General features: G+C 40.8%; 1 protein-coding gene across 1 annotated transcript in view; it reads left to right on the top strand.

The window, feature by feature from the left end:
- Positions 1-5835: 5835 nt before the first annotated feature.
- Positions 5836-17365, top strand: part of TAF1B (TATA-box binding protein associated factor, RNA polymerase I subunit B) — a 45804-nt gene continuing 34274 nt past the window's right edge. The window contains exons 1-7 of the mRNA XM_058802182.1: positions 5836-5894; positions 6677-6775; positions 7248-7335; positions 9101-9198; positions 9496-9591; positions 10237-10369; positions 13648-13804. Of these exons, the coding sequence (XP_058658165.1) occupies positions 5853-5894; positions 6677-6775; positions 7248-7335; positions 9101-9198; positions 9496-9591; positions 10237-10369; positions 13648-13804 (713 nt within the window). The 5' untranslated portion in view covers positions 5836-5852. The remainder of the gene's footprint in view (positions 5895-6676; positions 6776-7247; positions 7336-9100; positions 9199-9495; positions 9592-10236; positions 10370-13647; positions 13805-17365) is intronic.

The following is a 17365-nucleotide window of genomic DNA, read 5'->3' as shown; positions in this document are numbered from 1 at the left end:
TATCTGTTCTGAAATTTGACTTAACTTCAAGCTCTGCTAGTGTGTAACTAATTTTAAAAGCTTCTGGAACCTAAAATTCACCCAGCAGAAAATGGGTAAAGCCTGTAGGACAGTTGTATCATGATTCAATAACTAAACTGAGGACCAGTGGACTACCAACCATTTGCCTCAGCACTGGCTTCTCTAGCACCTGGAGAATGACTTGAGCATCAGAATCCTGTTTTGTTTAGGTTTCAGGTGGTTTTTTGGTTTTGTTTGCTTGTTTGTTTTTGTTCTGAGTTTCTTCAGATACTTAAGGTCTACTACTTAGAGAGACTTTTAAACATTTGTCCTTACATAAAATACATTTTTAAGCTATCATCTAATGTGCTGAGGATAAAGTTGGTGCTGCATAAAGGTCTTGGAAAAGACCAAGAAGATTTTAAAAAAAGCAAATACCTTTTTCTTTGTCAAGATCATGTGCTGGTATCCACATATCAGTACTGACAAGCAGCTCAGAGTCCATCATGAGGAGTGATGGGAAAGAAATGGTAAATGAAACATTTCAGAGTCCCTGCAGCAGCCTCAGAGACTGAGAAGTAAAGACAGCTCTTTACTTTGTGAAGAAATAAGTCTCACATAAGTTATCCCATTTTTGCTACTTCTCCGATTATGAAGTATTTGAGCTCTGGTAATACTAAGTCTCTATGTTAATAAATGACTGCAGAAGAAAAACCTGTGACAGAAATCTGCATATAATGGTTCCAAAACTTTTCAGCATTTTTGAGGGTTTAATTAATTATATGGTGAAAAATGCCCTGTGAGCAACACCCCCACACACGCTAAGGCTGTGTAGGTCATAGTGAGTACCTTACTTTGCTTCCCTGATTCTGCTGCTTTCTGCATTTTTCTGACAGTTTTACATTCCTACCTGCCACTGCCCACAAATACGTTTCTTTGTCACTCAGTCTTAATCAGAGAGGAGTTCTGTGATGCACTGTGCACTGAATATGCACAGACATGTGCATAGTGCATGTGTCCCAGACTGACAATCTCCAGGATCACACTGGATCTGAATTTCTAGCAGGAGTAGCTGTTCCCAGCTGTATTATTTGGAATCCCTTTGTGAATCCCAGCTCCACAAGGTGGCTCTTGATTCCTTTAAAAATACCATTGCTTTTGTGGATTAAATATATCCCAGAATGATCTTGAGAACAATCCTCATGGCTCTATGGATTCACAATGCTGCAGTGGAAGCCAAGATCCCCTTTAGTATGTGGCACGTTTTTCTTTCAGTAAGGCTGAAAACTAGACAAAGTCTGACACTTCTGAAGTATTACAATTTGAAGGAAGGTTTCATGTCAATTGCTCAATAAAATCTGAAAAACAAGAAAATAAAGGCATTATAGATGCCCTTGTGAAATGGGACATTCAAATGCTCACTGCCTGCTCTGTTGCTGTGTGGCTTCTCTCCTACAAGTGTCCTTCTCCCACTCCATAGCTCTGTAGGATCAGGTTAACATAGTCACCAGGTACTGAGGGGTGCAGTCTCTGAGAGCATGGGCAGCAGGATGGCATTGTGGTGCTCCTCAGGAAAGACATCTTGCCTCTGAAGGCCAGGACACACCAGGAGGTATTTCCTTGACTCCAGCCAGGACTTCAGCATCCCCAGGCTCCCAAATCCCAAGGTGCCTGCTAGAGCACCTTGTCTGATTGTGAGGTCCTGCCCTGAGGTGTGTGTCCCCAGACCCCCTGGCTGGGTGACCACAGAGCTGATCCCCAGCTCTCAGTGGCGGGAGAGCCACAACTGAACTTGGGCCGGGACTGGACTGTGGCACCACAGTGTAACTCTGTGAGGTGGGCTGGGCTGCAACACATGCGCAAAGAAAAGGCTGATGGTGTGAGCCCCAAACTTAGTGCCTAAGACTGGATCAGTTTGCCTCCCTCATGGGTACACTATTGATGCTTTTGGTAATCAAGAATTCAAATTCCTGTCGCTTATATCCTAGGAAAATTATGAGAAAACCTGAATAAACTTTGGGGAAAAAAGATTATTTGCTTTCTGGTGATTTGTATGTTTAAGATCATATCTTCAGGTTTTCCACAACAGGGATGGAAATTTATTTAACTAATAAAATTTGAAAGCTGAAACTGTATAACAAACACTATTGCAAGGCAGTGCTGGGTGTGTCTGAGCTGTAACGTTAAATTCCTTCTTGTCGCTTCCTTCAAAGCTGTGCTGAGCTCAGCCCCTCCCTGGTTATCCTTCCCTGCTGAGCCTGCTGTAACCCCCACGCCTTGCTGCTGTTCCCACCTTTGTCCTTGCACAACTTGCTGCACCTTTGCCTCCACTGCTGGCCCAGCTTCTCCCCTGACCCCTTCTACAGCCTGGTCTCCAAAGATCAGTCAGAGTGAAGCCATCTGCTTCTTGTTCTCCTAATTTCTCTTTTGTTTTCTGTCTGCCTGTAAACACGTGTTCTTCCATGGAGAGATGGTGCAAAGATGAAATTTTGTGTGTTAATAACTGTGTGCATTTTCTATAAACTTAAATCTGCTAGATCTGCCCTGTGTTCATGTACACAATCTCTGGAGCACCTGAGGTTGCTGTTCTGCTCTAACTCTTTGTAGTAGGTGTCTGACAATGGGTAAAGACTCTGGAGAGAATCTCTGTTACAGAAGTTTGTATCCTGGAGCCAGCACAATTTCATGAACAGTAACCCAAAGGACAGGCCAAGGGACATGTCTTTCAGTCCAATATGTATTTCTTACATTTTCACATGCAGAAAGTCTGCAGTCAAGAACCAGAAATGTGATATCAGCAATGGAACTCAGTTCATTAAAAATTCAAATCAATGGAAACAACAGGACGTGTTATTTATCTAAGCCTTGAATCAATCTGACTACTATGCATAATGATCTTAATTAGAAAAGTGAGCCAAAGCAGGAAGACAGTCTGTCTCCTGGCTTTGAAATTATCATGCCCCTATCAGTATGCTTGGGTAACTTGTAATTAGGGACAAAGGTTACACATCATTTTAAATGCTGAAAAACCGGTTTTATACATGTCATTTCAAAAAATGTTTAAGAAATAGTTATAAGACTTGGTAACGCTATTGCACTTTGATTTTTTTTCTACCAGATTAGTAGTCTGCACTAATTAATTTATGAACTTCTGAAATACCAATAGAAACTTTGCATTTATAGGGAGCCTGGACACTATCAAGTAACTAGCAATATCAGCACCACTCTTTGTAGAAGTTCCTTTCCAAAATTTGGTACCTTTTCACATCTGTTTCACCTGCATGGAAAATGCAGCTCAGACAAGCAGTTTGGGCTGTCCAGCAGCAGAGAGTAAGGGCTTTTCTGTTCAAAAACTTTACTGCCATGCCACACCAGTATGGCCACAATTATACCTAAACAGCTCCTTGTGCAGTCCCCCACATCTTTCTTCTTCTCTTGTTTATCTTTAACTACAGCTGTTAAATATGAAGTGATCAGGTTTTGACAAAATGGCAGTCTTGTGATTCCTTTAATATTTTATGGACCAGCTGTAATTAGAAAACAGAAGACCTAACTCTGAGGTCCTGCCTAATCAAAGCAGTCAGTTCCACATTTTATTTAAACAAATTCTTCAATTTAATTAAATCCACTGGGCAGGCCCACTGCCTGCTCACAGCATCAAGTCACACATCAGCACTGCTCTCAGTAGGAGCAATGTCTTATCTTCTGCATTGGAACACAACTCTTCCTGTCTTATCACAGGTACAGATGTGATTTTTTTTTTTCAAGGTAGTATTTAATCTTAGAAATACATTAGAAAAAGATCAAACCCTCTCTGTCACACAAAATGGCCTTGCTTTCCCAGAACAGTATTTCCACAAACAAAAAATATGGAAATTAAAAACACGAGTAGGATCTGTTCCATCAAAGTATTAGCTGCATTTCTGTGAGGTTGACAATCACCTTTTTAACATGGCAGGAATTACATGCGTAATTCTCTTTAATGGGTGTTACAAATGTTCAGCCCACACTGAAAAAAGATCACAGTTGGTATGAGTAATAACATTTTTCTTAAACATAAACAGTTCCCCTCTAGCTCTCTACATATCCTCCAACATCAATGTAACCACAGCTGTCAAGGTAGCCTCACCTCTTTCTATGTATATTTTAACTTTAATTTTTTCCCATGCTTTCGCTTAGTGGATTTTTCTTTTTAAAGGGCTTAAACCTGTTCTCCAATTTTGTGGGCAAATTCACTGCAATAACAGATCTTGGTGTTTAGACATCTTTAAACATTATTATTAGCATGCAAGAAATTAGAGACCTACATCAAGATCTGGAGGTTTGGGTGTTGTTTTTTAATTGAAAGTGGATTTCAAATTGTAGTTTCCCTCATTCAATGAACTCCAAACACTCTTACATAGTTAAATGAAGTTTTGGGGCCTTCTTTACAGGCAGCAGCAGCCCCCTTCCCACAGCTTTGGTACAGCCTTGGTGGTCACCAGCTGGAGCCAGTGAGGCAATGCGAGGATGAGGATGCAGGAGCTCAGTGGAGAGGATGGGCTGAGGCTCAGAGGGCACACATGGTGTTAGTCTTAAGCTGCACATGTAGTCATAGTCCTAAAATGTGCCAGGGGAGGTTTAGGTTGGACTTCAGGAAGAATTTATTCAGAGAAGTGGTGATTAGGCTTTGAACCGGGCTGCCGAGGGATGTGGCAGTGTCACCATGCCTGGAGGTCTCTAAGGAAGGACTGGACATGGCATTCAGTGCCATGGTGATGGACTCGATGATCTCAGGAGGTCTTTTCCAACCCAAGTGATTGTGAGATGGAAAGTACCCTGCAGTCCTTGGGACACCCCACATCCCCTTGAAGCTGCTGTGTCCCCTCCGTGGCTGAAGCACAGAAGCCATAGAATCCACCATGTGTATATAGAGGATATTAAGGGGTGGGAAGGGATCTACTGATCACCGAGCCCCAGTCCCCCCTGCCATGGGCAGAGACACCTCCACCAGACCAAGCTGCCTGGGGCCCCCTCTGATGCCTTCAGTTTTAACTTTCATATTTTCCAGATTCTGTACTACATTAGTGTGTAACTCTGAACTTCATATAAAGTGTTAGCAAGTTCTCCTCACAGTTTAGTCAGACAAACCAATCCTTTTCCAGCCAAGAACCAAGGACACCATTGCAGCTTCAGGCCCAAAAAGTGTAAAAAGGAGAGAATTGAGGAGAGCAAACTGGGAGGATAGGACTGCATAACCTGGAGTTGTAACTGGACAATTAACCCCAATATGTAAATGGACCAAAACTTATAAAAGTGTGAAAACTCGTGACTTGGAGTCCATCTTGGGTAGAGCCATGGCCAGGCTCTTGTACTGCCCAGGGTGTATCCCTTGAAGGCCTTTAGTGAATCCCTACTTTATTCCTTTACCACAGCCCAGCCTCTGTCCAGGGAGCCTCTCAAGTCATCAATCCAAGCCAGCCTTGAACATTTCCAAAGGCGCGGCGTGTACAACCTCCCTGGACACCCTGCTGCAGCGTCCACCGCCCTCACAGGAAGGAATTTCCTGCTCCTATGCAATGTCCCACACCTGGATCTATGTCCCCTCAGTGAGGCACGCAATGACCCCTCACAGGAAAGAATTTCCTGCTCCTATGCAATGTCCCACACCTGGATCTATGTCCCCTCAGTGAGGCACGCAATGACCCCTCACAGAAAAGAATTTCCTGCTCCTACGCAATGTCCCACACCTGGGGCACACAGTGACCCCTTAGAGCCCCCGTGTCCCCTGGCGGGGGCCCGCGGCGGCCCGGAACGCAATCGCCGGGGCCGCGGTTTCCAGGCGGGCCGCGGTGCCGCCCGGCGCGGTTGCCATGGTGCGCCCCGGAGCGGCCGCCATGGACGAGGAGGACACGGTGGGGCTGCGGGGTTCGCAGGGCCCGGGGCGCTTCCCCGCCGGGCGGGCAGCGGCTGCGGGCGGCGGGACAGGGGGAAAGGGGGAGGCGCCGGCGGGCTCTCCTGCCCCGGCCCGGCCCGGCCCGGACCTGCCCACAGCGGGGCCCGGAGGCGGCGGGCGAGGCCGTGCCCGGCCCCTCGGGGTTGGCCAGCGCTCGGTGCCGGCCGGGGATGTGGTGCCGGCCGGGGATGTGGTGCCGGCCGCGGATGTGGTGCCGGCCGCCCCTCAGCCGGGCCTGGCGGAGCTGCCTCTCCCCAGCACGCACGCAGCGGGTGTTTCTGGAAACCACTTCGTTTTAATCTGTCGGTTTCCCTCTTCTCTTCCCCTCTCCCGTTTCTCCGGGAAGCACCGGCTAGTGCGGACTTTCTCTCACCGCGTGTGTTTCTTTACAGTTCTAGAAATATATTTTTCTTTTCGCCTCCCACTCGAGTTTGTGTCTCCTTTTGAATTTCGGATGGGTGGCTTTATTGAAAGCCGCTCCACGTGTGTGCGAGGCATGGATCACCATTTCTGCTGTTCTGCCGCTCACACACACGAGCGCTTCGCAGCTTCAATTACGTGTTCAGAGTTACTGCGGCTGATAGCAAGTGCGATGATCGCTTGTTACCAGCCAGAGCTAACACAAAGGCTGTAAATCCTCTCCTCTATAAATCATCTCAGAAGCTGTGCAGTAGCCTAGCAATAATGCCATTTGTTTTACTTAAGCAATTGTGAAAGTCGTCTGGCTTTTCTTTCTTTCAGAGAGATTTTAACGAGCGCTGTGCTCAGTGTTCAGAAGTGAACTGGGGTCTCACTGATGGAGGCAGATTTTATTGTAGATCTTGCCACAACGTTACTGAGGTAAAAAGATGAGTTACTGTCTTGGAAAAGGTTTATTGTGATTGCTTCTGGACTTTATAGAAGAAAATGACAGATTTTTCTTCTTGGCATTGAGGGCATTTCCTCATGCTTTAGCTGACACTATTGAAAACTAACGTTCCTTGGAATCCCAACATTTAGAATGAGCCATCCTGGCCTGCTGTGTTGCTGTAGCTGTGGTGTCAGTGTGCTCTCTAGGTGCCTTAGAAGCATTGTCTGGGTGTTGCTGCCTTTTGTGCAGTCCAAATCTAGGCAAACCCTGATGCATGTCACTTGTGTGTCCATGGTAATAATTGTCTGGTTTTGAAATTTCTGAATCAAAAGTTCGGACTGTCTTGTCTTCTGTTAGTTTAGGAACTTGGAGTAAATTCTTCCATTATGTTTTATGATGGGACAATCTGTGCAAGTTAGACCTGGCTCTTTTTTTTTGCTAAGTTGTATTCATCTTTTGCAGAGAACTAGAGAAGTTGTAAACACTGATTTTATTACTAATTCAAGAGTCCAAACAATCTCCAAAGGTTTAAAAAAGCAGGAAAAAAACGGTATGTATGAGTTTCTGTCTGTCTTTTGCAAAAGGGTGGCTGTTCAGCCACTGTTCACCATGGCCATTATGTCTTTGGTGGAGAACAAAAGCAGATAGGCAAGAAAGACTGTAGGAGTGGGAGCAAAATGCATCTCCCTGATGCTGCCACAACCTTCAGAGATCACATTTGGTGGCTTCCTGAGCCACAGGTGACCTCTGGTGAGCCCGGAGGTGGGGGTTTTTTGATTGAATGGAGCTATGTGCTACTGCTGCTTTGATTTCTGGAAGCAAATACTCACTGAAGCTACTGGAGGCATGCATTCAGATGTGGTGATCCTTTGTTCCTGCCCTGTGATGGCTATCACAAAACCAGAGAGGTTGTTTGTCTTGGCAGGTGAGGTGTGATGGTGGTCCAGCTCTCGGTGTCAATCTGGCTGTGTTACAGGCACTGGGCCCTGCAGCTTACACACAAACTGCACAGAAGAGGTTTCAGTCAGTTCCAGTAGCTGAACCAGTCTGCATCTTTCATCCAGGGTCACTTTTTTACTTTTAATTTAAGAATATTCAGAAGAACAGTGGTCATTACACAGGAGGATCTGGCCATAAGGATGTAGTGGTAAAGCTGCTGCTGGAGCTGTGTGTGTATTCTTTGTTGGCTGGATGCATCTCTTGCTGTAGTGTCCACTTTCAGAAAACAAAACTGCATTAAAATGCCAAATAAAGTGAGGGGTTATCTTTCTCTCTGATATGCTCATCGACCTTTGCTCTGTTGCAGAGGCAGTGGGTTGGTACATTCCTTCAAAAAGAGCACTTGTGTGGAAGTGAAGGGAGGTGTGAAAAGGACCCCTCCACTTTTCCTTATCTTGTATTGCTTCTAAAGTCTGGACCACTCATGCTTTTAATGTATCCTGTTGAGGAGGTCATTAGCCAGCCCCAGGCTTCTTAAGAAAGAAATCCTTACCTTCAGAATGCAGTCATGTTACACTGTATCCCATGAATGTTTGGGAGTAAGCTGTGTCTCTTAGCTCGCTGGTTAACAGTTAAGAGCAGCGTCATTAAAGCAGGGCAGAAGCTTTGGGCAGATAATGCCCATGATGGTGAGATGCAAGGTGTGTTTCAGAACAAAAGTGGTGAAGAACAGGTGTGGAAGGAATGAAAAGGGAGTTGAGAAATGCAGATAAAATTTCTAAAACCAAAGGCCTGTATAAAAGGTTAGTAGTGAATTTAGAGAGGTAGGGGCGAAATGTAATTGCAATGCAGCCTTGAAGAAATAGTGACTAGATTGGAGCAGGCCCACTCCCTGTGGAATTCATGTTGGGCTAGGATTTGTTAGAAGTTGGGATATTCTTTTATTTAAACATGTATGATTCTATGGGAGAAAATGGTAAAGCACCAAAGTGGTATTGGTTGTTTTTTGCCTGACTCACTAATGTTCCAGTTTTCTGTGTCAGGGGTGGGAAAGGAATGTTCATATTTCATTTTTAATGGCAGGTTCTCAGTTATTTTTAAACTGGTAATTTAACAATGCTCTGCTCAATTACAAATGCCACACTAGACATTATAATGAATTATATTATTCTTGGGAAATGTGTGAAGTTCTTGTTCAGTAACTTTTCTTCTCATTTAAGGCTGTGAATAAATGGAAGTTAATGGAGTGTTCAGTGTGGCTGGTTTATGCACTAGGGTCTGAAATTACTAAATAGATATATTGGGATATGTGTGCATAAGGTTTAAGAAACCCAAAATAGTACAAACAAACATAGTCCCCCTTTTTTGTTCCTTAGATGGAGGTTGTGAATGGTATATTTGTGAAGGCTTTCAGCTTGTACTCAAGAAACAAGTGGAAGCTCTAGAAGCATTAGGAGTATGTCCTCAAATGAAGGTACGTATATGTCAGTGTGAATTGTACACTCTGTGTGTGTGTGTGTTACAGAAAGTGCGATTTTAAAAGATTTTAATTTTTAAAGTGAATCACACTAGTCCCTGTTTAAAATCATTGAGCATATGAAATAAAAATTTGTTTCTCTGTTAATTTTGAAATGTATTTTATAAATCACAGTTAGTAAAACTAGAGATGGAATATAATTCAGATTCCCGAGTTAGAAATTACACTCTGTTCTCTCAGCAATTAATGATCCTCTAAACATTGTACCATTTACCGTCCATTTGTGTTTATCAGGATGAAATTCTGTGCAATTTTTGGAGGTGTTACCTTCAGAAGAGCAAACAGGCATATTGCAAGAGACCAGCTGGGGAAACTGTCAAAACATTATCAGTAAGTGAAAGCTCCAATCCCATGAGATGTTTGGTATCTTTTTAAAAGCAACAACAGAAATCTTCCTTGTTTAGGAGATGTAATTATCTTGATGGTAATAATGTCACCTCATTATGAAGGAGATCATATAAACAGCCTTGCACATGTCCATGTTACTGGGTTTTGGAGCTTTTTGGAGTCTTATTTCAAGAGATGAATATTTCTGTGACTATTTGAAATGGCTTATTTAAAAGTTTTGCTTTGTCTTGACATAAACAATCAGTAAATACAAATGACAATGCAAACTGTATCATCAGCTACCATCCTTTCCTGCCTGCTCTCTTGAAGTTACTCATTTGATCAAGCTTTGATTCTGTGTGTTGCCAACTTTCTGGTCATTGTGGCAGATTAAAATGTAGTCACTGGAAGTTTATTGATCTTGAGAAATCCTTGAAAAGTACTTCCTTTTCTTTTTTTTTCTTTTTTTTTCTTTTTTTTTCTTTTTTTTTTTTTCCCCACTTACTGGTGATTTGTGGAGTAAAAATGTGAACAGTTTGGGTTTTAACTTTTGCTGTTAATTTTGCATCTGTTATGCTTTACGTGGTTTATTAAGATCAAAACTGTAACTAAAAGTAGCTAATGCAAATATTTATTTACAACCCCCAGGTGTGTGAGAGCAGTACTGATGTGGACAGTGACCCAGAGAGACCCAGCCTCCTGCACTTGCTGTCTCTCTCTGAAAGTGAGGGGGATCTCCAGACCGACTGCAGCTTTGCCTCATCAGTGAGCAAGGTCTCAGGTAGGAGCTGTGAGCTGAACTATCTGAAAACCAGTTTTTCTGTAGTTTTTAAATACAAACAGATTTAAAGTGTATTTGTGTACAGTGTATTGGAGGAACTGGTTGGAAGTTGTAAAGTTTTCAGTCTCGTGTGACACTTTATATTCTACCAGAAATAGAAGACTTCCTCCTCCAACCCCCACCCAAGGACATAAAAGTTGAACAGGACCTGGAAATACAGTGGGAAATGCAGGAGGAAGTTCTGGTTTATAGCAAGTTTGCTCCATGCCTCCTGTTTGGAGTGAGAAAAAAATTGCTGTTATATCTTCTAAGCTAGATGTTCACAAACACAGCAGCTTTGAACCATATTTAACCATTTTTTTAAACTGCATTTAACCAATAGCAGAGCTGTCTGTCATGACTTTGATGTTAAAAACATCTATTTGTTCTTTAAGGGGGTGTATTCTTTTTTCTCTCCCACACATATATTTAGCTTTTTAACTTTTTTCTTTACATTATTTTGGTATTTCTGTATCTTTTTTCTCCACAGTCTTTTTACTGCTTTCCCAATGACCCCTTCTATGAAAAATCATATTTTACCATTCCATCAGTTTCTCTTTTCTGCTCACAATAGCAGCAGGAAAATACCTACAGAATGCTGAACTTCTTCATTAGAATGTTGTAGAGAAATGGAGCGTTAGGGTCTGCTGGGCAACTGTAATACCAGACAATGCTGCAATGCCTGATACTGGAAATGCATTTCAAGGCATATTTGAAAGCTTTGGCTTGTGTTTTAAACTTAGGATGGTTTTCGCTCTTGCTTTATTCTTTGCTTACTTTTTCCTTCTTTATCCATCTCTCCTTCTTTATTCCCCTGTTATGTACTATCCTTCTTATGGCATGTTTCTGTTTTTCTGTGATATTGCCTCTCTACCCTCAGAAGAATGCAATCTTGTTTTTTCATGCTTTTTATTTTGTTAAGTCCAGAAGTGTAATAGCGTGAGAAATTTGATCAGCAGCAATTAGAAAACTCCAGACAGAATTAGGGAGTGGGGGGAAAAGGTATAAAAATGGTGATGCAAAATTTTTAAAATATTATACTAGAACCTTTCATCCTTATATATTAAAATGACAACATTTTGAGGTAAAGAGTCACTGTATGTTTGTGCATGTAGAATCTTGGGTGTTATACAAATATAATACAAAAAGGAAAGAATTGAGTGAAGAATTTCTAGTGAAAGTATTCCCTTGAATTTCCTTCCCCTTTTTAGTGTCCAGGGTAGCTCCTTTCTTCCTCAGTACTTGTGCCTTTTATAGGTCTGCTGCTTAAAGTTTTAGAACAGCAAGGTAGTCCTAAGTAGGCCATAATTTATTGTCTTGGTTAGTTGTTTCAGAGATTGAATTCAGCTTCCAGTAGATATCAATTTCACTGAAATCACTTGAAATTAGTTACGAGTTCAGTGATATTTAAAGTAAATGTCAGTGAAATCAGACAAACATAGAAATAGTTTTGTCTATTGAAATTCAACATAAGGATGTGTGTTCTAGTCTGTTGTAATCTCTTGTGAAGACTCATAAATATTTTCCTTGCGGTCATTTCTGCTGAGCTGTTATTGCTACCGACTAGAAAGCTCAACACCCTTCTTTCCCTAAGAGGCTTGTCCCAATGGCATTTGGTTTTTTGGCTTTGGGTTTTTTTTGTTATTTTCATCTAGGGTTAATAGCAAATTCCACTGAGTATAGTACTGAGATAATGCTAGAGAAGCCTATAAAACTCTTAAATTATTAGCTGTGTGTAACTGTGCATTGTCATGCCACGCATAAGCTGGAAGAAATAAAAGGAAATTGTGTGCCATCATTAAGGCCACAAATATAATGAGGATTATTTTAAATAAATTGAGTTGAATGTGAAATTAACAATGAAGCTTCAGTCACGAAGCTGCCTTTAAGCGCAAGTATCCATGTGAAAGGTGAAGCAGTTGACTCCTGGGATTAAACCGATGTTCCCGTGTTCCTGCCTTTGTTCCCTGACGCACCTGTGTGTGCTGGGACGCTCTGCTCTGCACCGGCCGTTCGGGCCGGCTCTGACAGCCTGTGCCGGGCCTGTGCCGGGGCCGTGCCCATCCTGTGCCGTGCCTGTGCCGGGGCCGCAGCTCCGGGGCCGGTAGGTGGCACCGCAGCCCGGCCTTGGAAGGCGCTGTGCGCGGTGTCCCCGTCCTGCGGGCGCTGTGGCCCTGCCCCGCTGACCCTGGCACCTCGCAGGTGTGGCTGTCGCCAGCCCGCGAAGCTGCCGGGCTCTTGGAAGGTCCCGGTTGTTTCCAGTGGGCTCTTTGCCCTTGCCCTCCCAGCCGGGGAGCTGTGGATCCAGCTCTCGCCATTCCTGCCTGAACGGGTGAACAGTTTGTGGGGAAATGAAATGGGAAAAATCTCTGCAGAGTCAATGATGACATTTTGTGCCGGTGTGCTTTAAATACATTTTCCTTCGTCCTGGCTGGGTCATAATGAAGGGAAGAGGGGATTACAGATTTTTTTATTTTTTTTTTATCCTCTTTTCCTGAACTCTCAGGTTTCACTGCTGAAAAGGTTCCAAACTCATAAATCACTCTACTAAACAAACTTTTCTCTCGGTTTCTCTTCGTTTTTAGCGATTCACCTGAGTAAGGAAGTAGGGAGGTTTGGGTCTTAATTTATTTGGGTTTTTTCCCACCCTCTTCACTATTTCCTGCATTCTTGTTCTAAAGTTATTTCTTTGACAGTGAATTTATATAAATTTTTTAGAAGAATACCTTTTTTTCCACAGTTGGAGATTATATATTCATTGGACAGATGGATTCAGGGCAGACTTTTAACATCAGTAACATTTCTGCAATGTAAATGACTTTTTCATTAAAGTCTTGCCTGTGTTGAAGTTTAAAACTGTGTTTTAATCTCAAACTCAGAGGCATTGATTTAAGTGCATCAGATTTTCCCTTGTTTCCTCACAGTCTCAAATGGAAAACAGTATTTCCGGCTCATAAGGACTACTAGTTATATGTTCTACAGGAGTTAATGTCCTAGTCAAGTGGAATAGCACTTTGTGTAACAGGTTCTCTTCTCATATTGTGGTAGATTAATAAATTGAGGTTAAACTGTTTCATAGAAAAGCATACAAACAAGCAAAAAATTCAAAGTAATGATTTCAAAATGTTACTAGTTGCTGAACAAGTCTTGTATGTTCCTTTATCTTGATTTTTGCATGCATGGTTCATGTATCTATAATATCAATTGCCTTTTTTCTTTTCTTTTAACAAAAACCCAAGAAAGCACCTCTGTGTACTCTGGATCAGTAGATGGCAGCTTGTATTTAATGAAGAACCAAAAGGAGAAACTGAGGATGACAATGCCAATGACACTTTCATTTTGTTACTTGGCTTTGCTCTGGGTGAGAGAACCAATTACATTGTCCGAGCTCTTAAGGTATGAATGGTCTCTAGTGAAGAATTGTTGCTTTTATAAACAATAATATTTTTTTCAAAAGTAGATCTGTACTATTGCCCTCATATGAATTTGCTCAGTAATAGTGAGAAGTTCTTTATATTTAGTTGTCTTGTCTTTCCTTTGTCATAACCATTTGTGCAGCTGCTGTTGGAGGACATTCTCTGTTGGTTGCAGTGAATTTCAAAGACCTGTAAGGAACAAGGTTTTGAAGTTAGAGAAGTTTTTTATCCTTCTCCTTTAAAAATTCTTAAGACTTGCTGGAGGTGTGTATGGCCACACTTCTGTGATATTTGCTATTGTCAGCATGTCAGAATTAAATGACTAAACATTCTCCAGGACTTACATCAGTGTCATCCTGCAGACAATACCAGCAGTATACAGTGATCTGAAGTGCAGCAAAGTAACTTCATGCAATGGAGTTGAAATTAATATAAGAAGATCATTTTGTCTTCATATCTTTGTATCTGTAATTATGAGAGTTCAGAATAATACCTTTTAATATGGTAGAAATAAATTGTTCTAATAATAGGGTTTGATGCTAAATGGAGACTGTCAGGCTACTGCTGACAATGCAGCTCCCTTCTCTCCCCTACAAGGCCATGAACACTTTGCTTGTGGACTTTCCTTCAGAAATGAAAAATAATTCATCAACTCTTGTTGGCAAAAAATGTCTTAAATCAGGCCTAAATAAGTTCAGGAATTCCTAGATTTTCCTCGGAAAACGTTTTGTATTCTGATACCCTTTATTAACAACTGTTGAAATACTGAGTATTTCTAAACAGATGATGAAAAAATATTACTCAGCCAAAATATATGGAATAGAAATACTCAAGTAAATACATTGGCAAATCAAATTGAAAACTCAGACAAAGTAAGGGAAAAACTGATTTAAAGTTCAGTGCTTTAATTTTTATTTTTCAAATATGTAACCTGTGAGTTACAAGGCAAGGCAGTGGGTACATTTTCCCCTACCTATGGTGCTTACATCTGGTGTAGCTGCTGAAAGTGTGATGAATGTAAGGGGCTTTTTCCCCCAGACTCTGCTGTTCCATCATGGCCTCTCTCCCCTGGCATGCCAGGTTCCACCTGCACTTTTCTAGCTTTGTACCAACTTTCCAAGAGGGATGGATATTCAAGGATCTTTTTTGCAAAACCTCTACTTTCCAAAAGGGTTTTTTTTTATGTCTTGAAGTACAGTAGTTACTACTAGATAATCAATTTCTATGCAAAACAATTTAACGCTTTGATTTTACTTTAGGGGTGGCTGTTGCCTTCATTGATCAGAATTGCACAAACCATTCCATATTTGCATAACTGGATATGCTATTGCATAAAAGATGCTTGTAAAATTTTCATTAAAATGCTATAATATTCAGAATTCAAACTAATATCCTGCAATACAAAAGTATTTATTGAGTAGATTAAGAAATAGTAGAACTCAAAAGTAGTGTTCAATAGCAAGATTTTTACTGGCTACCTTCTTCCTTAGGAAATTCTGTATGAGTCAGAACTACCATAACATACTCTGTAGTTTTGTTAATGATTAGCAAATATATAATGTAAAACCTGTCTGATAATGTTTGTATATGGCAAAAATCCAGGTAATAAATTACAATTTCTGGGACAGAGCAACTGGTTCACACTAAAAAATTATTAGTTACCCCATTCTGTTTGGAGAGAAAAATTAATAATTAAATATATATTCTTTGGTTATTGTACCTTGGAAACTGTCTCTGGAAGCATTGTTGGCTCATACCAGGCAAAGACATCTTCACATGTTTCTCTCTTAGTACAATGGTGTGGTTGGAAGAAAACCCAACCAAACAATAACTGCTGAAGTCAGCTGTCAAGAGGGAAGATAGATAGTTTTGTTTGCATATGAATGGTAAATTATTGTGTTTGGCACATTAAAAATTGGAGACTGCAGAAAAGATCCTGGAAAAAGAACCTGGAGACTATCCTTTGGACTAATATCCTTAAGAGATGAGCACACTTGAATGGATTTAGAGAAAACATGAAAGCAGTAAAAAGGTTGGAAAAGGATTTTAAAAATCAAGTAGCAAATGTAGCACAGAATGGCATAATCTAAAACTAATAATTGGAAATTGAAATAAGATTATTTGAATGAGAATATATAATGTAATTAGATACAATTTATGTGTATAAGATTGTATAAATCACAATGATTCTGTAAATTTAAATGCACTGAACATATTAACTGGATGAAGTACAGAAAGTGAAGTTTAAAAGAATGTTATTTGTATTGCAAAGTTTTACCATGATATGATAGTTATATAAGACTGTAATTACGTTATCATGCTTCCCTCCCTACCCTTAAGGTCTTTGCCTTTCAACAAGTTTGATGAAGAAGTAGAAAGAATTTTAAATTGCATGAACTACCATAAAATACTTGTTTTCTGACTTCTGAATATTTAAGTTTAAAAAATCAGACAATGTTCACATTTTTGCATGCATTAAGATACAAAATAACGACAGACTGAAGATGAAAACTATGCGGAGAAAGCATTAAGTATTCAGCATTACCTTTTAAGTCTTTGTAGGCAAATTGTTTTATTTAAACCAGCTGAATTAGAGTTCTGTTTAAAGTTCTGCCTTGTTTTTTCCTCAGTTTGGTTTTCTCTGTACCCTGAAGTCAGCTGACTACCACTCCTCCCTTGTGATACATGCTTAGGCACTACAGTCGGGCAATCTGCCAGCTTTTAAAGGATTTACAACACCAAAAATACACTCCTCCTTGCTACTTGACACACTTAGCAGAAAAACACTACAATTACCTCCTCTGACAGGAACATTTTGGTTTAAAAATAACACTTTCAACAGCATTTCTGCTCATGTCTACGTTACGCATTAAATCTTTTTCCATCGCTAACAGTCTTACAATATTCCATATGATGTGTATTATTCATCTAAATAATAAAGTAGTTAGGTTTTGTTCAAGATGCTAGACTTTTGAGATTCTGTGAAATAATGCCTTTCATATGAGATTATACCTAATTGTGCTGGCAAGACTAAACTTATAATCAGTTTGTGGCATTACTGTGGCTTTAACAAATGCATCACTTCCTTCTAGCATGCTGAGGACCGAGGATTTTTTTCATACTTGGGCCTTATTAATGTATGTTGCTGCTGTAATTAAAAGAACATGGACTGTGTACTGCATCTGCCAGCCAAGTTTTCAAGCACTTCCCTGACAGAACATAGTCCTACAGGTGTTTTGACCATCTGTCTGTTAAATGAAAGGTTTGGAGGAGCAGCAGACAAAAGAAACTGTTCTGAAGTGCTATTCCAAATTTATACTTCTGGAATAAGTGTTAAAATTTGCATCATCAGCACATTCTATTCACAACAGGGTATTTGTGCTGTATTTTTAGAATGTAAAAACAACTTTTAACCTGAGAAGAAAGAGCATTCTTTTTTTTTTTTTTTTTTCTGGAGACAATAATTTTAAGATAGAAAAGATATTACTTTTAAACAGTTGCAGTGCTTTGACTTGGTACAACCAAATTAGTGAAAACTTTT

The sequence above is a fragment of the Ammospiza caudacuta genome, chromosome 3, assembly GCF_027887145.1.
Source record: "Ammospiza caudacuta isolate bAmmCau1 chromosome 3, bAmmCau1.pri, whole genome shotgun sequence".
Lineage (NCBI taxonomy): Eukaryota > Metazoa > Chordata > Aves > Passeriformes > Passerellidae > Ammospiza > Ammospiza caudacuta.
The sequence above is the reverse complement of the archived record's forward strand: the minus strand, read 5'-3'. Positions and strand labels throughout refer to the sequence as shown.